The sequence below is a fragment of the Semicossyphus pulcher genome, unplaced genomic scaffold, assembly GCF_022749685.1.
Source record: "Semicossyphus pulcher isolate SPU_LCO1_2020_fin unplaced genomic scaffold, fSemPul1.0.p SCAF_19, whole genome shotgun sequence".
Classification (NCBI taxonomy): domain Eukaryota; kingdom Metazoa; phylum Chordata; class Actinopteri; order Labriformes; family Labridae; genus Semicossyphus; species Semicossyphus pulcher.
In genome coordinates this window covers 12,361,413-12,383,085 of record NW_027211692.1, presented here as the reverse complement: position 1 = coordinate 12,383,085, position 21,673 = coordinate 12,361,413, and the positions used below count along the sequence as shown (strand labels likewise).

Genomic DNA, 21,673 nt, shown 5'->3' with positions numbered 1-21,673 from the left:
AGGTGTAGAGACTTTTTTAAAGGAGCATCAACGAGTGCACACCGAGCCGAAATTAGAGTCACAAAATGCACACCACCACTTTGTCTTAGAGTCGTGTTGCAGGACTTATTTTCCCCACAATTCTTTAAAGAATAAAATATGGGATGTTTCTGGGAAAAATGCGTTTTAAGAGAAAAGAATAGTAGCTGAAAAATGTGTCAAATATCAATAATGGTATCAGCTGGGGAGTTCCCTTTTTCAGTGTGTCTCTGACTTGTCTCTGACAGAAGCCCATCACATTTCCTTCTTATTTCCCGTAACCATCAATTAGACATTAAGCATCACAACCAGTCATCAATGTGTTGCATCAATATAACCACGTGATTCAGCTCGCAGGAACACAAAGAGCCCTTTAGTGCTAACGGAGCATGTAGTTCCAGTAAGGTTCAGTGTAGGAGGCGGTAGCACCATGTGTGTGTGTGTGCCCTCTTGTAGGTGCCTTTTAGGAAGTGAGAGCCACAAGGGATGACTGTCTGTGGTTCATTGTTCACACAGCTCAAATCCTCCCTACTTCCCGTCACTCTCTTCCTCCCCGTTTGTCCTTTCTTTTGTCGTCTTTCTTTGACGGTAAATGTGGACTTTCAGATTGAGGCCCTTGTGTTTTTCATTCCTTGTACGGAGATGATTATTGTGTTTTGACATTTAACACTAGAAACGCCAACGTTCCAATCCTCCTAGAACCGCCGGAGGGGGGTCACTTTTACCCCCTGCCGCAAATACTTAATTTCTTGAAGCAGATTGGTTGTTATTAGTTTTTTAATTAAGTTTATGGGTTTTAGTAATATAACAATGCTTCATTTTATAACAGATTGAAAAAGGCTCATTTTACATAACAATTCCTCAATTAAATACAACAAACAAACAACAAAATAATCAACACAATTTAACATTTTGAATATTGGATAATAGGCTAATGTTGTGACCGGAGCGCTCACTCGCTCACTTTCTCTCAGTCGCTCACACATGTTCACACAAGCACAACATTTATAATAATAATGTCTAATAATTTAAGAACATTTTAAGAAAAATATAGCATGAACAATGCATAAAGCAAACCTGAGAATCAATATTTACATCAAAACTCCACACACACATACGCGCACACGACATACGCTTGCTGTGGACTTTTCCAGTGCACTGTCCACATGCTGCGCGTCGGCATTTCAGGAAGATCTTTTTTGTTTTATTTTTTTCACGCTAATCATCCGGGTGAACGGGTCATCTACCTCCTCCGTTATATCTCCCCCATCTGACTCTCCGTCACTCATGGCCTGGAGCGTTGCCAGGGCTCCCTCCACATCCATCGTTCTTTTTCTCCGGTCCATGTTTCAAATCCAAAAATAGCTAATATACGAATTATATATGTGTTTAGTAATGTGACTGTCTTCTTTTCTAAACTGTAACAATAGGCGTTACTACAGCAGCTCAGCTGTCTGCGAGCCGATGTCACTGACAGCTGAGTGACAGCACCTCGCCCCAGCTGTTTCTATGGAGGGGTCAAAATGACGGCGGCGGCGGTTGGAGGCATAAATGTTGATAATTTTTTTACTTGTATTACCCTTACTTACTGTATCCCACAACCCCCATAATTTAGTAGATCTTTAATGACACAATTTTAGGAAAAGTCAGGAAAGTGTTAAAGGAAACATGTTGTTGGTTTAGAAAGAGTTAATTTGACAAAGGTCAGAGGTCTTACCGTGAGGACAGGCTGGGTTTGCCGCTCTTGCTGCAGCTGGTGTAGATACCCGGTCCATCGTCGAAGAAACTGCCCAGGGCCAACTTCTGCCTGATAGACTCCCTCTCATTCTTTTGGGCCTGAAACAGCAGATGAACAGGGTAAGGGTGTGATCTTTTTGGTGACTTATTTTGTAGCGTTAAAGTGAGGTTAAAGGTCAGGGCGAGGTTGGTAAGGATTAGGCATATTCAGCAGGGTGACTGCTTAGTGTCATGTCATAAGAAAACCAGCTACTTATTTATAGCTTCCTGTCATGAAACATCCCCCTCTTTCCCCCTCATGTGACTGTGCACAAATAGAAGCGCTGTTAGCGCTCTCTGACAGGCCGAATCACAGGTGCAGGTGTATTAATAGCAGCAGCTTCTACGTAATTTGCAGTCAGAGGTTTAGTGTCATTCCAACACGCTGTGATGCAAAGTGTGGAGTCAGCTGAAGCATGAAAAAAATGTGAGCGTGGGGTTATTAAAATGTGCAGTACCAGTGTTCACCAGCAGGCGGTGCTGTTGTCTCAGGAAACAAGTGAGGATGCCAATATCCACACACAGAAAGTAGATCCTCTAATACAGGACTTACACTGGATTAAGTTAGTGTACGGTAAACTCCACATGAAGAAGAGAAAAAGCACTTTCATACATGCTTAAATCTGCAAGAATCCCAACATTACATACTACCACAGGCGCCCTCATTGGCCCTCCTCCCAACCCTGAATTCCTCACTGAGCTCAGCGTCGGCTTTGGCAGCACTTCAGACACGCTCACACACAGCAGTCCCCCCAGGATGTCTGTGCTGATAGCAGGTAAACACGTCCAACTGAGGTGCGAACAACTAATGAGCCACTCAGACTGTTTCTAATCTAGAGGGAAGAGTTGAACTTGTTACTGTTACACACGAGCATCAGAGCCTGAAATTTGGTGAAAGCAGGAAGGACTCTCACAAGTCTTTAAGACGCTCTGCGCAGGATGTTTACAGTCTGACAGACACAAGCAGTCTGAACACTGCAGTGCCCTTCTCCACACAGGAATCAGACGGCCTGAAGGTATTTTTTTAATCACTAAAGCATTAGATAATGTCAAGTAGCACGTACTTTAGCAACTTAAGAGAGTCGTACATATAAACAAACATTTCAGTTTAAGTGCATGCTGTATTTTAGTTTGTTGTCACTGCTTTACATTGACTTAGCTTAGCTTAGCCTCAGTGTAGGAACTCCAACCGGCTTCTCCTGACAGGGCCGTGATGACTGTTTGACACTTACGAGTACCTCATATAACCCCGCTTAAAGTAACCACCCCTCGAAGCGATTTCTAACTTTATCTTATGACACGTGGAGGGACTGACCCCAAAGTTTGGACTTGCTGGTTTAATATTTCTAGACTCTAAAGGTTAAAAACCATATGAGGGGTGTCTGATGGCTTAATGGTGATGACTTCTACAATGTTAACAACCTTTCCTCCTCTCATCCCCGTGCCCTTTTTCTCCACCTGATTCAGCCTCACCGGTCGCTTGTCTTGCTCTCTCTTCCTCATTATCCCCAGCTCCACTCATCTCCCTCCTTCTCCTCTTCAGCCTCCAGCTACAGTATCTGTTCTTTCTGTTCCTCTCTCCAAATTTCTTATCACAGCTTCACCTCTCTCCCACTCGTTTTCTCGACTCCTTCACTCCCTCCCTCCTTCTCTCTCTCTCTCTCTGTCAGTCTCTCCTGACAATTGTGTGCAGGCGTTGGTGAGAGCGCCTTCACCAAGGACAAATTAACATAATCCCACTCCACACAAGAGCCCGCAAGACGAGCTTGGCTCTGCCAGCACACACACTGGCATGTAGAGGGTTGGACCTGGCGCTGCTCCTTTTTGTGTGTGTGTGTGTGTGTGTGTGAGTGTGTGTGTGTGTGTTTGAAAGACAGCCTGGGGAGTCAAGTTGAACACACTCGAGAGCTGCAGTTCAAAGGAGCTACAGCAGGCTGTGTGGTACGGAGCAGTCGAACATTTATGTACACGCACACATCACTCACACGGGCCCGACTTCCACACAGCTGACACGCTGTCAGTCAGGGCTCTCCACAGAGCAGCAGGTTCGCTGAGCATTGATAACTGTTTGCTCCCCTCATGTTGTGAGGGCGGAGGAAAAAAGAAACATGGAGGTTGTGCTGAGGTGGAAGTGTGGCGCGCTCAGGAGGGCTCGGGGGACTTTTTGCATCAGAGTAACTGTTTGTGAAAGAAAGACCACACACATTCTTTGCTGGAGGATTGTATGACGATGTAATGACAAATAGAAACGTCTAAATGCCTGCAAGGAAGAACTTTAAGTTCAATTTCCAGCCAGTGATTGTAACTCATTATTAATTATTTCAGCAGGTCAACAGTGTCACTTATAAAACCTACACAGCCTGACAGAGTTACTGCATTTCTTATCCAGTGATCAGACTCAAGAGTTAGGGTGCAAAACATAGAGAATAGGCTGCAGAGATTTAAAATGAAAAACCTTTCATCCACTGCCACTGTTAAACTCATCAGTACTCAAGGACAAGCTAACATGCAGCTATCTTGTATGAACCGATGAACCATTTTATCTTTCCAAGGTGACATCTTTAAATGTCTTGTTCGGTCTTAACAATATTCAACACCTAAAGATAATCAGTTTACAATTATGTAAGACAAAGAAAAGCAGCAGCTCCTCACATTAAGGAAGCAGGAACCAACAAATGTCCTGCGCCCTGCTTTTATGATCGACAGAAACTACTATCAAAATAGCCGCCTAATACTTTGATTTTAAAGAAAACATTTTGGCTCTATATTATACCCTTAGTGGCTGGAGCGAACTGCAGGTAAAGTCAGGATGCACAAGCACAATAGAAATCAATTTTAAAGTCGCTTTCCCACTGGTCAAAAAAGCCGCTAACACCTGCTAACACTCAGCTTTTTGCTTAGTGGGAAAGGTTACAATCGGCATTCAGACTCGGGTAATTATCAGCTCCGATCGCGTTGATCGCAAAACAAAACCTATGTCAACACGCTAATCTCCGGCGCGATGCTATGCTCCGTCTGTAACTTCTGCGTCTCCTTTTCATCTCAGCTACACATTCAACCCGTCTCCGTCCGAGCAGCGCTCGAACATCGTCCCAAATTTGAGACGCAGACGGTGACGCAGCAGAAAAGAGGCCGGCAGGAGTATACTTCACTGGCAGTTGGAACAGAGACAATCTATAAGCAGGTCTAAAAAACCTGCGCCAACACGCTAATTTCAGGAGGGAAAGGGGTATATGTCACACATTTTATTCTCATGATAAACAGGGAAAGAACTCACTCTCTAAAGCTTTCACTGGTCTGCAGCTGGATTAACATGCACTCCTCTTCTCTGCACCCCACACCTGCTCAACAACACAACTTCCTGTCTTTATATAAACATCATCTGTTTCCCACCATGTTTGCGTTTGTGTTCTTGTGTTCGTGTGAGTGTGGGTGGGCTGTGTGTGGTAAAAACAGTCATCATGGCAGGCCCATAAAACATTTACAAAGGTGTAGAATGGGCCACTGAGAGGCGGAGGTGCGAAACAGGCTGTAAACACACGAGCCTGCCTCTCCTCCTTTTTTCATCTCGGTCTCAAAATCTTCTTCCTTCACTTCAAAGAAGATGGATTTTTCTTGCATCTTTAATAGAGAAAGCAATCAAATCCTGTCATGTTTCCATTTGCTTTGTGCTCCTGAGCCAGGTGTGACTTTTCACTTCAAGCTCTGAGCGGATGAAATGCAAAGCTTGCATGTAGCGGGCCGGAAACAAACCAAAATCATCCCTGATACGACGAGATCGGAACCTTTAATGTGCTCTACAGTTTAATTTTCCCACTAGGCCTTCTAATAAAATTGAGAGATGGCAAATTATCTTAAAGCCTGTTTCCACATGATGAAATGGAAAATTGCCCTACCCCTTAAATTTACATTTTAAGATGCACGCGGGAAAGGGAGTGGAAAGAGCAAGAGAGAGAGAGAGGCTGAGTGACAGCCCGAACCACCTCCCTCATTTCCTGGCCTTGAGCGCCAGACTCTGCACCGTCCAAATTAGATTGGGGGCAAACACAATCGCGCTAATTTGTGTTTTTCCTCAAATTCACCAAGCAATTTCCTCTGCTGAAAAACCCTCATTGACAAAGACATTTTCTCCTCGGCTCTGCGCTGCAGCCATTCACCCGCAGGCCTAAAGGGTGATTTAGCCCTGGCTATGGACGTCGGGGTGCTTGTTTTGAGCCCTCAAATCTACCCTGAAAATCTATATTAGAGGAGGGAGAGGAATTTAATTATCTGCGCTAACAAAGAGCATCCTCCCCCAAATTGCTGGTTTGTGTGGCTGGAAATTGTTTAGTGGTTAAGATCTGAGATGTGTTTAAATGCCTGCAAATTTCTGCCCTTTTCTTTACTCTATTTCTCCCCTTTGGCCGCCTGACTATATCTACATTTTTAAATCAAAAATGCCAAAATATTTGGCCTATAAAATGTGCCACCTTTTCATTTATTAATAGCCCTTTCTCCTTTCTTCTCTCTCCCTTCATTCCTCACTATGTGCTCTCACGTTTTTGCACAATGGAGGCTTTTCACTGGCCGATACCTCACTCCCCGGCTGGGTACAAGAACCTACTGTTCATACATGAGCACTCAAACACTCACACGCAGTTTTTATGGGTACAACCCACATTTCTATTCACATGAATCATCAGAGAGACGCATGTACATGTGTGCTTGTAAGAACTGGGACAGCTTCCCTCTGATATATATTCCAGGCCTGACAGCGAGCTGCTGCTGAGCTCATAGCTCTACAAACAAATACAAGGTCAACACGTCTTCTGTCTGAGTGTGTTTTGACTCTGCTTTGTAGCTTCGCAGTTCACACACATGTTCAGGCTAGGTTAAAACTGCATCAGAAAATATAGTTAAAGTAAAATCAGTTTAAAAACACTGTCAAATTTAGCAGAATACACGTTTTAAAGCTTAGAATTGCAAGCAACATTGATCTCTCTTTGTATTTAAGCTAAATATGTGGCTACAGCTAGCAGTGGTGAGATTAGCTAAGCATAAAGACTGGAAACAAGGGGAAATATTTTGTGTTGTTGGTTAAAAAATGCAAAAAAACCAACCAAAAAAACTTAAAATCTGGTTTTCCAATGACAACAAGACAGAGCCAGGCTAGTTTGTACCCCATGCTTCACTAGGCTAACTAGCTGCTAGTAATAGCTTAAAATATCGCACCGACAAGGCGTTGTTTCAGGAAAATACACATATTCGTTTTAAAGCTGAAAATCTTAAGAAAACACTGATATCTCTCTCTGTGTTTATGCTAAATATGTAGCTACAGCTAGCATTGGTGAGCTTAGCTAAGCATAAAGACTGGAAACAAGTGGAAATATCTTGGGTAGCTCTGTCCAATGGTTACAGACCTTCTAGTACCTCTGAAGCTCACAGACTCTATCTTAATGGTTAAAAAAATGCCCCCCCAAAAAACCCATACAAATAAAAAAACACAACACAGAAGCTAGAAACTAAAAGTCTGTTTTTCTGATGACAACAAGACTCAAAGAATGTGGTGGTAGACAGAGCCTGGCTAGTTTGTTCCCCATGCTTCACTAGGCAAACCAACTGCTAGCAGTAGCTTAATATTTACCGCACAGACAAGGGTTGGTTCCAGGAAACACATATTCGTTTTTAACCTGAGAGTCATAAGAAAACATGGATATCACTCTCTGTATTTATCCTAAATATGTAGCTATAGCTAGCATTGGTGAGCTTGTAGCCAACATAAAGAAACAAGTGGATCTGCCTTCTAGTACCTCTGAAGCTCAAAACAACAAAAAAAATACAACACAGAAGATAAGAACTAAAAGTCTGGGTTTCTGGGGGTTAATGTGCAGAACTATTTCTTGGCTGGGAGCAGTGACTTCCTGAAGGGGGCTTCAACAATGAGCCTAGAAAGCTTAAAATGACAGCAAGACTCAAAGAATGTGGTGGTAGACAGAGCCTGGCTAGTTTGTTTCCCATGCTTCACTAGGCTAACCAGATGCTAGCAGTAGCTTTACCGCGCACACAAGGGGTGGTTTAACTCTCGGCAAGAAAGCAAATAAGCCTGAAATGTCCAAGTAAGTATAAACATTAAAAAATATATTCTATCTTGGGAAGCTAAGAATTGTGTGCCTGCGTGTAAGATGGTCTTCCCTCTCCTGCAATCTGAGACCTGTCTGTCTAGGCAGTGCAGCATTCCATCCCAGATAAGGGACCTGACCTCTGACCCCTCATATAGTTCAGCCTCAGGTCAGTGCAAGGCTGCTCCTGTCACTCAGAGCGGAAGAGAACAACTCAGCAAGAGGTACAAGGCTGTGAATTGTGTGTGTGTGGGGGTAAAATAAGTGGGGGAGGGTTATGTTGGGATAAAGGGATAAAAAGAGAGAAAAGGGGGGAGAATAACAAAGGGAGGGAGGGGAGATAGGGAGCATGAAGTGGGTTGAGACAGGACAATGGGTCTCCGAGTGACATTTGAGCTTTATCTCTGCGAGAAGGCCAGACTATGGATTTGTGGGAAAAGATTCAGTGGAGGAGTCTGTTTTTCCTCCCGAAGAATGAGGCAGATTTAAGGATAAAAGCCTGTTTACTATGACACCATTATGTCACAGCTTCGCCCCAAATATGTATCCACTTTAATACCCAAACCTCAGGCATTACATCAGCCTGTATCGTAGCTGCACACAACAAACAAAACATCCAACAACAAGGGATATTAAGAAATGGGCTTAATAGCTTTGTTGTCCAGAGTAAGAAGAGAAGATTTAATATGCGTCTGTCTGTTTAGTATGTCGCTAAAGCCAGCAGCCGGTTAGCTTAGGTTAGCATAAAAACTTGGAACAGGGAGACATAGCTAGTTTAAAAGGAGACAAATTCTGCCAACCAGCCCTTATGCAACTCAATTTAACTTTAAGTAGACAAAGCAAAGTGTAAAATTGACACATTAGAGGTGGCTAATGTGCTGGGCTATTTCTTGGCTGGGAGCAGTGACTTCCTGAAGGTTAAACGTCACCATGAGGTTGATAGTCACTGCTCCTGGCTAACAAAATAGTACAGAACATAACTCCGGCTCCGGAAGATAGCGGCTTCCTGTTGCTAAGCTACGCTAACCGGCTGCTGGATGTAGCTCTGTATTTTTAAGGACAAACATGACAGTTATCTTCTCATCTCTTGGTAAGAAAGAGAATAAATGTGCTTCCTTAACTGCTCAACTAATTAACCAAACAAAAACAGAAGTAGCTGTATCACCTGTTTCAAATATATCTGCTTAAATATTCCACCGCTAATGCCCGCACAGATTTCCCAGAAGCCTTCAGCATTCATTAGTTTCAATTAATTAATGACTAACGAATGGAATAAGACACACAACATGGTCTTTTACCTCTTTGTAGTCATCACTGAGGTAGAGGCTGGATGTTTGCCTGATGACATCATCCACTCCACCACATCCATCCATATTATCCAGCGCCTCCCTCATCCTTCCCTCCCTCCTTATCTTCCTGTCTTTTCCTCTCTATTCCCCAGTCAGTAGGGTAGTCCACACCGACTCCCGCGGTTGAGTCCAGTCAGTAGACATCATATTTCCATCCGGCTCACCCCTGCCGTAATCTGACATACAATCTCCTCCTTCACTGGTGTCTTCTCCTCGTCTTTCTCTTACATGTTGTGACACTTCTTCTCCCTCACTTCCCTGCGCTTCCACTCTCTCCTTTAGGTTTCCTGTGCCGTGCTGCCTCTCCCACAGGACTGTGAAGGCACAATGGTCAGAGGTAAGGCCCCTTTAGACCCTCCCTACCTTCCACCCTCTGGTCAGGGCGGCCTCTCACAGCCGGGGAGAGGGAGAGACACAGACTGGTGTTTTTTCCGTTTTTCACGCCCTGACGTGAGGAGAGCAGCTGCTCGCAACCAGTTTGGAAAGAGACACCTCAGCCATGTGTGTGTGTTTATGACTATGTACTTGTGTTGTGTGTGCCCATGTGTGTGTCTCTTCTATGGAGCTTCTCCTGGACACCAGCTCTCACACCACCTCCCTTCTTAAATCTTCTTTTTAAGCTTCCTAACTCTCCTTTCTAGAATGCCTTACAATTCAGTGTAAGTATGTTAAAGACAGATTATTTTTTAATGTAGATTAGCCTACATATTTGAGGTTAAATAGAGAGGAAAGTGTGTGTTTTTATCTAACAGGAGAGCCAGTGTGCTCCCTTCCTGCTAAGGTAAAAATAGCGCCCTGTCTGGACTCCAAAGGCAGCAGGCCCACAGCCCCGGCCTGCTAAATAAACCCTGACAGCGCACAATGGACCATTAGTCTGGCACACAAACACACACAAAGTCACTCACTCACACACAGAGAGCGCCTGTGCTGGGTATCAGTGACTTACATTTTCAATCCCAGCTCTCCACGGTGTGTAATGATCTCATCTTAGCCAGACGTTATCGACCCGTGACTCATATATTTGTCATAGCCGCCCAGACAGAAAATTATGTCCACATACGGCCGCGGAATCACACAGCGGAGGAACATGGCTTCACTCAAACACACAAACCACCAACTGGTTACTCAGAAAAATGGTCGGCATGGCGAGGATGGTAAAAGCATTACCATGTCCAAGTGGAAACAAATTCATAATTCATAAGCACCAAGACGGGAGATGGCACATTTGTAATGTGGAATGATTAAAACGGAACGTAAATTAGTGTTTGATGACTGTAATTATTATATATTACGTATTATTATATGGTTTAGTGTTTTCCATGTGGTGTCAGGAAATGTGAAAACACAATCATAATTTTCCAAGCTCCCGCTGACATCTTGAAAATGCTTGTCTACAGTCCAAATCCTGAAGATGTATAAATGTACAAGGATATGAACAGAGAACAGCAGCGCATCTTTTCATTTTAAAAGAGGTAAAATTAGTTAAAGAAAAAATAAAATCAATTGTTTTAGCACTTATTTAAAGCTTTATTTTTTAAATTTTAAACAGTTTTATATCAGCAATCATTATTTAAAGGGCATTTAGGGGGCGGCTGTGGCTCAGTTGGTTGTCAATCAATTGGACAGTTGGCGGTTCGATCCCTGACTGCTGCAGTCTACATGTCGAAGTGTCCTTGGACAAGACACATAACCCCAAATTGCTCCCAATCGCGTAGCCATCAGTGTGTGAATGTTATTAGTACTGTTCGACCGTGAGGCACTTTACGTAGCAGCCATGAGTGTATGATTGTGTGTGGCTGCGGATCAGTGGTAAAGTCGGTCGTCTCGCAGATGGAAGGTTGGGGTTCGATCCCTGACTGCTACACTCACAAGACAACTGAACCCCAAATTGCTCCAGAAGGCATTCTTTCATTGTATGAATGTCCACAGATCCTGTTTGGAGATGGGCATAATAGACTTTGCCATGAGTGTGCGCATTGCCTGAGCAAGTCATCAATAATATACAAATAAAGACTAAAAATCACAGAAACGCAAGCCAATGAACAGAAGTTAAACAACTTTCACAACTCTTAACTAGCTAACAGTTAGCTCACATTCTCATCATTTTACCGGACTTAACAACATTAAACATGCCGAAAATACACTCGTGGCCAAAGCCGCCGCTAACAGAGTGCAACATTAACATCAGTGCAAAACTAACTTACATATTCAGGGACGCACACACGATAAAAAGAGTCCGTCGGCGATCTCTGATGTCTCCGTAGTACATGCAGTAAACAAGTCTGGGCATGTCTCCCTCACTGTCGTGTTTCGGGGGGATGCTGCATTCAGGTGCGCTCAGAAACGTGAGTGATCAGACACATACAACGCCTCTTCTGTCAAGCGTGAAGAACGGTGCAAGATGTCTGCGGTATGGCAGTTTTTGGCCACTACAATAAGAGTAGGCATGATATCGATTCCACTACAGGGGAGACTTGATATTCTCTGCAATTAGGTGGAAAAAAACGTGCCTAATACATCGGTATTGAAATGGGCAATCGGCAAAAAGGGTTGGAAAATATTGGCATATTAGATACCGGCAAAAACTGTGCATTCCTAACTTCTATAAGCCTCAGAAATCCACATAACTTTAACCCCGATCTTTAGCAGGGGAAAGCTTTTTAAAACTTCTGTACTGTTTCTTTTTGTCTTTCAAGTATCACACCTCCACCTGCCTGACTGATTCAGAGGATGAATCACAGCAAACAGTCAGAGATCTTACTGGAAGCCAGGATATCAGATGAGAAATAAAATAGCCAGCCAAGGACAAAAGGGTGCACAAGAGAGATGAGAAGAGATGTACGAGGGAACAGAACGTCGAACGATGTTGATGAAAATGAGTCACGTTCATCTGTTACTCTGCTGAGAGAGCGAGGCAAGGAGGAGATGGAGATGAAGACAGTTGGGGAATGATGCATTTGCACGATAACATCAAAGAGCATTCAAACACACGCACACACACATGCACGCACAGAGGGGTTAAATGAAAAAATAGGAAGTGGGATTCATTCAGTGTTGATCCCTAAGGATTATGGGTAGAGTACAGAGAATTGTCTGCCTGGCTTTTGAATGCACCCACACGGGACTGCTGCTGCTGCTGGGGACAATACAGCACGCAAGCAGCCGTACACACAAGCTAATAAAAGTGGTATTAGATGGGAGCGAGAGCGGCCTGTTTGGGGCTGAAGGGTGGGGCCGACTGGTTCTCTGCTTCATTACTGAGGCTGACTTCATGGTGAAGGTGAAGTCAGAGCTGATTCAAATGGGATAGAAGGGATAAGGGGTGGGGTTCAATGGGTGCCTCACACGGGACGCTGACAAAAACAAGGCAAAAACTTGTTATACTTTCAGCTGCGTATTTGAGACTTTTACACAGGTTGATTCCTCTGACGCTTGACCCTGTGGGTCAGCTGACAGAGCGAACAAATGAGAGAGAGAGGTGGCGAGAAAGAGAGAAAGAACCGCTCACAGAGAATGGCGTATTGTTCCAAGTGAACAGAGGGTGACTGTGGGAGAGAGGGTTCCTGGCACCTCCTGTAAGCCTGGGATCCAAGGCCAATGGCGCTCTGTGTGTGTGTGAGCATGCATATGTTTGATACGAATGGACCTACACTCGTGATGCACTCACAATCACTCTGTTTTTTTTTTTTATAACATTGCTCCTTTATGTCCATGCTTTTACTTTCACGGACACATATGAAAAGAAGCTTCAGACTCTGCCTTTATTTTGGAAAGCAGGAGGAAAATAACGGGGGCTGCAACCATAGCAACATGGTGAGAATTTCACCATGGCGATGCTCTGTGTTCCAAACAAATTGGGTTGCAAGAGGAGCACGGGGCGGCCCGACAGGAAGTCCACTAACTCACACAGAGGCCGGAGTTTGAGGGGGCTGAAGTTTTGGCAAATTGTTTGATATTAGGATCGAGTAAGGCTCCTGTCTTAAAGGAAACAGACTCGCTGCTCAGAATATGAAGCAGAAATCATCACTGCCAAGTAAAACAAGGTCAAAATCACAGTACACACACAGTATTACATCTTTAAATGTGGAATTTAGGACTCTTCTAAACTACTTGCATGTCTGTCTTAATTTAATGTCCCTGCCTACATGGGTTGATAAGGCTGGTAAATGTGATTTAAGTCTATATCATTACAACTAACATGTTCATGTAAGAGACTGCTGTCCTATATATACAATTTAGTTTGATGTGGTGTTAAAGTCAGGTGACGTAGCACGAAGAGAGCAAAGGTCGGCTTCAGTTGGCTAGCTAGCATACGCACTTAAGTACGCACTTGTAACTCTAAGCAGCCTAGTTTTCATGCCTATGCCTCCATCACCAACTACATGTCAATCAGTACAGCACATCCAAAAGTCATGAAAGGTGAAATGTTAGCATTTGTTTGCTAAGTTGACTATGGAGCCACGCAGGTGCTAAACTGATGCTAGTTTGGTATCTGAAATCATCATTTGAAGCCACAGACCAAGCTGTGGTATTTGATGAGTTGGGGTTGAGAATGTGTTGGACTCATTACTGTATGACCACACGTAATTAAGTGCATACTTGCTTCATACAAGGATTCATCTGTGTGCTAACTCTAGATTGGCAGATGGGAAATATTTAGCCTAATGATGACTAGCTAGCTTAAACAATACGCCTTAGCTGTGGTGCATTTTCTTTGTTTAATTTACACGTTAAAAGTAATTTAAAATGAAAACTTGGAGTTACAACTACTTCCTTGTATTCTAGACACATTTTTAATGTCAGTAATCCAGTACATTTGGTTTATTGTCCAGTCTTATCGATCACGTCTGTCATTCCAGCCTGATCCATCTGTGGTATCTACTGTACTGTTAGTCCTCATTTATAATTCATCAGACCGCACCTCGTGTACTGTTACACCGACACAGGAGCTCTCCTTTAGCCCTCTCCAGTCAGGCATAGAAAAACTGCACAAGCTTGTCGACACATATGCATAACATAGCTACGCATAAACTCCTCATGTATATACACACACACACAAGCGCTTTATGTGAGAGGATTCAACATTCAATCAGAGATCCCGGGGGCCTTGGCAAGCTTCCTGCAGGCCGGGACGACACGCTGCGGCCAAGCTGATAAATCTCTCCATCACCGCTCGCCCTGCTGCCGCGACACGGCACCAGAAGATTTATAGTTTTACATGAGAATCTGCAAACAGGATGACATATTGAGACCTAAACGCACTATAGAGCGGCGTGTTTTTAAATCACTTATGCACTTGATAAAATGAGGAGCAGCATCAGGATGACGGAGGCGGCTGCAGCAGCTGATTCCTGTGATTCAATGAAGAATCTTTTCTTGCTCCTTTTAGCCTCAGGCATGCTCAAAATGGACTTGGCTTAAATCGATACATGGTTAGGTTGACTATGGGTCAAATGGACATGTTATTGGTCTGTGACTTAATTGGCAAATTGCTTGTGACGTTAAGTGGGAGCTCGCCTCAAACATTAAGGGATGAGGAAACAAGGAAGGACAGCTGGTTCGTTTCCATCCCTTTCTCTTGTCTTTGCTTCAGACAGCCAAAAGCCGAAGTCAGAAAGACAAGGGCCACACCTTAATTAAAAGAGAAGAAATCCAACGCAGCTGATAACCAAAACAAAAATAGCCCCAAGACATGAATGGCCCCGGGAGACGGAGCAAATACAGGGACAACACCCTGCCTCTTTCTCCACTTAATCTATTGAATCCTTTTACATTTTATTCCTTCAATAAACGCCCTCTCCACCATTCTTTTCTCATTGCACTTTGCCTCCTTCCATCCCTCAACGTATGTGTGTGTGTTATGGGGCGCTGTCTGCCTGCTGGTTGCCAGGTTACCAGTCTAATTGAGGGGCCTCTGGAGAGTCGCTGTTATCAGAGGCTGAACCCTCTGTTCCGCTCTCATTCTCTCTCTTATCCTCTCCATCCTTCCTTAATAGTACGTCATCAATTAACTTTTATCTCCCTAAATTTTAATTCCTTATACTCAACGTCAATTATTCTGTCTATCCGACCTATAACGCATCATCTCAGTTGCTTCAGAAAGCGATACACCCCTCTCTCCCATCGTTTAGCTCGGCCTGCGTCGTCGATACTTCTCCTGGTTCTGTTTCATCTCTCATCCGTCGTCTCCACCGGCCCTGGTTATCTGCTGCTCTCCTCCTTCTATCTTTCTGTCGCTCCAGCTCTTATCTGCCACCAAACATGGCAGGAAATCTTTATCCTGTTACACAACTGGTCCCTCACCCGCACACAAGCGCAAATCCACCCTCCTGACATGCAAGTGCAAATGCGTGAACTTGCAATGAGATTAATACGAATGTTTTGTTCGACGATTTGAGGTTTTTTAACACCAAAAATCCTAAACCGGAGACCTGAGGGCAGTTTAAAAACCTACATTCAAGCATTGCAAAGATGTGCCGAAAACTGACAAGAGGTACGCTTTTAAAAAATCTTAAATATACCGCTTTGAACCTGAACAAAAAATCCTACTCCACTGGAACCAAAGGAAAATGTTGGACAGAATTTGGACTCTCAAGTTTCATATTTCATGTTGATTAAACACTCAAGTGCACCCAAAAGGCCCACCCGTCTCAAGGACCCTCATGTTTCCTTCTCATCACTTCCTCTGCAGCTTTTTTCTGACATCTCCTCCTGCTTCGACACTTTCTTCTCCCCATCAAAGAAGCAGCTCCATTTCTCCCCGTCAATGCCTCCCCTGGCATATTCAGCTCATCTCTTCTGCCTTTCATCTACCTCCCTGCCAGTTCCCACACTCCTTCTCCTCTGCATTGCAGACTTTTCCTCCCTAAAGCGGAGCCGGGGTACAGAAAAAAAAAAAGAAGCGGATGCACAGCTGTGATGCACTCTGCTTCCTTTAATCATGGCTGCTTCGTTTCTCGTTAGATAAAGTGGGACGCTGCTGTCACATGTCGCACACACATAAACACACACACAAATACACAACCCCTCCAAGCAACCATTCACATTTAGATTCTCTTTATCACCATGTTGAGTGCGCTGGATTACATGCATCCTCTACATGAAACAGGATACATTTGCGCACACTGTTCAGTCGTGACACTGTAAGCTTGCAGATGCATGCACACCTCATGCCTCCTTGACATGGATTGATGAGGCTGTGAATGAGGAGGAGGTGGAGTGGAGGTAGGACATTATTCCCTTGAGTCAAGTGCTCTCTTAGCAACCAGCAAAACACAATCACGTAACCTGGAAAAGCAGAGAAACACTCCTACACAGAGCTCTGCAGTGACACACACAGAGTCCTACACATGTGCAGAAATGTCCGAATTTTAGCGTGACATCCGAGGATTGAGGACAAACTTAACTGACAACAACAAAACCGACATCAAATAGGCAAAAGAATAATGAAAGTGATGTTTCGTGAGGCTCTAAGAACTACCTGGTAAGCACAGTTTTCCTGGTGGACCATCCTTCACAGCATCCTACAGCGGAGCAGGCTGAGCTGGGGGATCAGGAGCGGGACTGGGATAAGATTCCCAGCCCTGCAGTGGTATTCCAGCGGTGAGGAAGAGGAGAGGAAGAGGAAGAGGAGGGATCCCACCCAGTCTTTGATCTAAACTACTGAAGATCAATTCTCCTGCTTGTCTCTCCTTCTGCTTCCTGACTGTTTCTGCTTTTTGCCTGTTTGTTATAAGAGAGAAGGGCAGGGTCTGATCGCTGCTTTCCTAAAGCCGTAAGAGAGAGAGAGAGAGAGGGAGGGGAGTATGGACGAGGAGGAGGGGTGTGAGAACAGGAGCGAGAGAGAGAGAGAGAAAAAGAGGGAGGGAGGGGTGCAGTGAAAAGCAGAGTACACTCCCGGTCGCTTTTTTTTCTCTCTCTCTCTGTCTGGTACGGACTGGAGAGGGGGAGGAGCTGCTGGGCTGAGTGTGTGCAGAGAGGGGACGGTGGAAAAGGGAGGGGGGGGGGGGGGCCAGCGGAGGTCAGGGTCGGGGTGTCATTCCGCTGGAGTCGTATGGAGTCGTGCCAGACAGAGAGTCAGAGAGGGAGCGGAAGAGAAGGGCAGGAGTGACTTTCTCCATTCACCTTTATCTTAATCCCCGTCTGTGCAGCGTGAATGGTAAATAAGGACCGGAGGCTGCATAACACGGCTGGGAATCGAACCCTTTATGTGGTTTTAACACTCAGTAACCACAAAATGACGCGGTTATCAATGTTTCCTCAGATGTCTAATCTTCTAATTATTAATCACTCAAACAGTTCCTGATTTTAACCAAAGTGTTGCAACTTATAGCAGTTTTATTGAGTCAAAAATGTGTCATCACTGTCGTCACGGTGACTGTCTAAAACTATACGTGGGCATCGCATGTCTCTGTTTGTCTCTTTGTAGGGTTATAATCCAACAGCGGCAGATGGCCGGACTATAATCCAAACGCAGGCCAACCTACGCAGATAATCTCTGCCTTCTCCATCTCTCACTCCTCTCCTCTCTCCTGACCTCGGCCCATCACTGTTATAAACACACCTCTCTGTTTTCGGCTCTCTCCGTTCATTGTTGATCTCACTGAAGGGTAAACATTTGCCCTGCTTCTTCATCGGGGTTTTGAAATGGGGTATCATCCCATATACTTAGGGTATAGTTTGGGTTAAAAGACTATTTGTCTATTAAATCATGAATAATTTTGTTTTGAAAAGTCAGTTTTATCTCTATAGCCACATTGTCCTCTAAGTTCTTATACTCTGTGTGACCCATAAAAAACCCTCTTAGACTTTTGATTTAAATAATAAAGCTACTTTAATGGGGGGAAAAAGCGGGAAACCCCGACACATATTAAAGTTGTGATCTCGAAGATCCTAGTTGTGTTCTCTTTGGTGGCACCTATGGTGATAAACGGTAATTACGGGAACACACTTCCCAGATATCCAGACAGTGTTGCATGTGTGACGTCCACGGTTGGCTCCGGTTGTAACTCTGATTTTCCTCGCTGACGGTCGCTTTCCTTTTCAGACTGTTTGCTTCATCTGAGCGTCGAGTTTGTTTCTTTTTCTTTGGATTCTCACTTATTTTTGAAGTTGTATCTGTAGTCATCGATCTTTTCTTTGTTTGTTCAGCCATAGTAGATTACTGTTTACTCGCAACACTTGCAGAGACCGGAAAAGCAGCTGCTTAGCTCCGCCTACCCTCTCTGACAGACCAACCACTGCTGGCTGATGGAAAACGCGTCACTAACTGGACGCTGCTTGTGGGTTTTTTCCACAAAAGTCACCACAGACACACAGTCCATAAAAACATGACACACTGCAAATGCAAAGTCTCTCATCAGTGGGCCACAGGCTCAGTCACCACTGTGTTACCTCATTCAGCGATAGATAGTGACTTCACAGACATTTATTTCATGGAAATTTTTGAGATTATTACTTTAAATTCTACAATAAGTTTAGTCAGCTCAAAACAAAATGATATTCAATCTACAACAAAATCCAACACAGAAAAACATCAAAACATCACATTTGAAAAGTTAGAAATCACATTTTTTCCAGCATTTTTGCCTCATACTTAAACTATTAACAATTAACATGTTAACAACAAAAAAATCACTGATTAAAAGATTAATAAGTAAGCCGTAAATCAACTACAAATTGTACACATCCGCCTGTTATTATGTGTTTGGTTTTCTTACATTGACTTCTATTAAAGCAGAATGTGGGGAATGTTGCATCCCGGTGCGATTCAATCATCTGTTCCAGCTTTCCTTTTTGTTCTTTTTTGGCAACGGTATCTACACACACCTCCATCCCGATCTCTCTATCCCATATTGATCTCTGCTGGGTGACGCTGCTTTCCCCAATAATCCCACTCTTGTGTTTAATGAGATGGAAGCAGATCGATGCGCTCCCTGCTCTGATCTCTCAGCTCCGGCCCGCGCACCCCTGGCTCATGTTCGGCCTTCAGCGTGGTGCCCAGCTACACGGCGCGGGGGGCTGGAGCGGTGCCCGTCCTGTTACTGTAACCTTGGATATAATTATCTGTGTGTGACATTGAACTGTGATAAACTTGTATCTCTTGCAGTGAAAGCTACAAACGGGGCCTTGTAAAAGCACTCGAGAGCTGATGCTGAGTTTACAGGCGGTGCGGTAAGGAGGGGCAAAACTGTAAAGCCGAGTGAGAGAGAGCAGAGGGACTAAAACGGAGCTGGGAAGAGAGGCAGGATCCTGTATCTGTTTTCCCCATTTCAGCTGGTATGTAGCTGTGTTTCTGCTGGATTCATTTAGTAAATTAGAGCATTATTATTATTAATTCTTTGGTGTCTACTTTCTGCCCTCTAGTGATCGACAATCTCTTAATAATTGGTACCACATAACAGACATTTACTGGACTATGCACAAGTGAATCAGCCTGCAAATCCCAAGAACAGCCTTGTAATGGAGACTCTTAAATATGGTGCAAAGTGTAGACTTAAAATGTGTTTCTTCTCAGATGTTAGTCCGCTTTAAATTCATGTTTTTGTATAGTTAAGCAGCATTGGAGGGAGGCAACAATCTGACAAGCCTGCCCACTATAGGCAGTGATTGGTCCGGTATGCAGGGGTCAGAAGGTCAACGTGGTCGAAGGTCTCACCAAAGCTTTCTTATTTCATTCACCACATAAATACTGTATCTTCTTCACTTTAACGTGTAAAAACAAATTCAACCCCATGAAAGCCTTTGCAGAGAGATTTTCCAAAAGTATAGTCTAAGGTCAAAGGTCAAAGTATCTTTACTATCCCCTAAGGGCTGTTTGGTGTGCAGCCAGCAGAAAACACTCAAATATATACAATAAATACAATCCATAAAAATGACATGAAGTTATTGAAAAGGCCAGTAGCAGCAGGGCCTCTTGGTCCTGCATCTTGGCAAACTGTATCTGCCGCAAGATGTAATCAACCTGAACTCTTTAAACAGGGGGGGACTAAGGTCAGCGAGGATAGGGGCCTTCTACTTCAAGGTCATAGTGTTATACAGATAAGACTGATCATTCAAGGTGATGCTGTTTATTTTCCTCCACACCTTGATTATACCCTGCAGTCTGTTTCTATGTGTAGACATGACTAAGTATGATTCATTCTCTATAAGAGACGAGAGATGATGTTACAGATCCAAGCTTAGAAGTTGTTCGTTTTAAACATAGACTGTATAAAAATATGGACGACATGACAGCTCCCTAAAAGTGAAGCGAAAACATGTCGAGCGCCCCCTGCTGATTGGCTGCAGTATAGGTCTTAAAGCCCGCCTCCTCCATGTTAACAGATGGGACATGAGTCAAACCATAAAATCAAAATACAAAATGTTTCTCAACATGGTTTCTGTCATTATAGTTTGTTATTATCATGCCGATTTACGTCCGAGATTTTTCTGACAAGTTTATTTTTAATAAGTTATTTGATGCTGTAAAAAGGATGATTGACAGCTCTGTTGACAAATACGGCTCCTGCAGCCGATCTGTTCTGGATTAGCAGAGTAGAGGAGGAACGGGGAGAGGAGACGTAACTAAAACAATCACTACAGTCATTGAAGTTTACATATCTGTGAACGTCTGCTTCAGACCAACACAAGAAGCTGTTCTGCTGTTAAAAAGATCTTCACTGTTTTTTTTCTCTGTTAAGTTAAGTGTGTGTTTTTGTTAGCGGAAGTGCCTACGGCCACACACACGCCGATCTCTACTGCGCGGCACTGGCTGCAAATGACATCACCATCGCAAGATGGCAACGCCCGTCACAGGGGGTGTTTTGGCTTCAATTTTGTACAATGAGAGAGATGGAGACGTGTCGTCCATCTATATAAACAATGGCTTATATAGATTTAACAGCCTTTAGTGGGGCTATAGGCTTAACGAGTGAACAACATCAAAGAAGTATCCAATTCCACGTAGCAGTGAATCGATGATGTGATTAAGATCTTTACAGCTTCAGACACACTAAAGCCTGCTGCTTCTCCCTTTTGAATACAAATGCACACAGATTCTTCAGCGTGGTGCACGTGCACGCTCGGGCAAGTGCAGGCGAACACAGCAGGAGATAAAAACTTTGATGTCCAACATCTGTGAGCCGTGCTTTGATACACAAATCCACAGCAAACCCCAGATTCTCTCCTCTATCACCATGGAAGCAGTCACTCCGAAAAAAACAACCCCCCCCTGCTGACCTTCACACGGTTGTCAAGGTTACAATCTGAGTCATTGCACAGGTGGGGACCGAGGCAGCAGGTCTTTTATTCACGCCAGAGAGGAAAACAATGTCTGACATCACCCAGGCTGCATTGCGAAGCCCCTGATTCTACAATTACTGAAGTATAAGCCATCTTAAACAGCAAGAAACAACAAATTCTGTGGTTATAAAAGCGGCCTAAATGAGCAGG

General features: G+C 43.9%; 1 protein-coding gene across 5 annotated transcripts in view; it reads right to left on the bottom strand.

Annotated features, from left to right (window-relative positions):
* Positions 1-21,673, bottom strand: part of schip1 (schwannomin interacting protein 1) — a 49,523-nt gene that overhangs the window by 11,865 nt on the left and 15,985 nt on the right. For 3 of the 5 annotated variants that reach the window (XM_069668089.1, XM_069668088.1, XM_069668090.1), the window contains one exon: positions 1,736-1,854. In XM_069668089.1, coding sequence (XP_069524190.1) covers positions 1,736-1,854 — 119 coding nt within the window. Of the gene's footprint in view, positions 1-1,735; positions 1,855-9,190; positions 9,638-16,721; positions 17,019-21,673 lie in introns of those variants that run through there. The other 2 variants (XM_069668092.1, XM_069668093.1) reach the window with 2 other exon arrangements.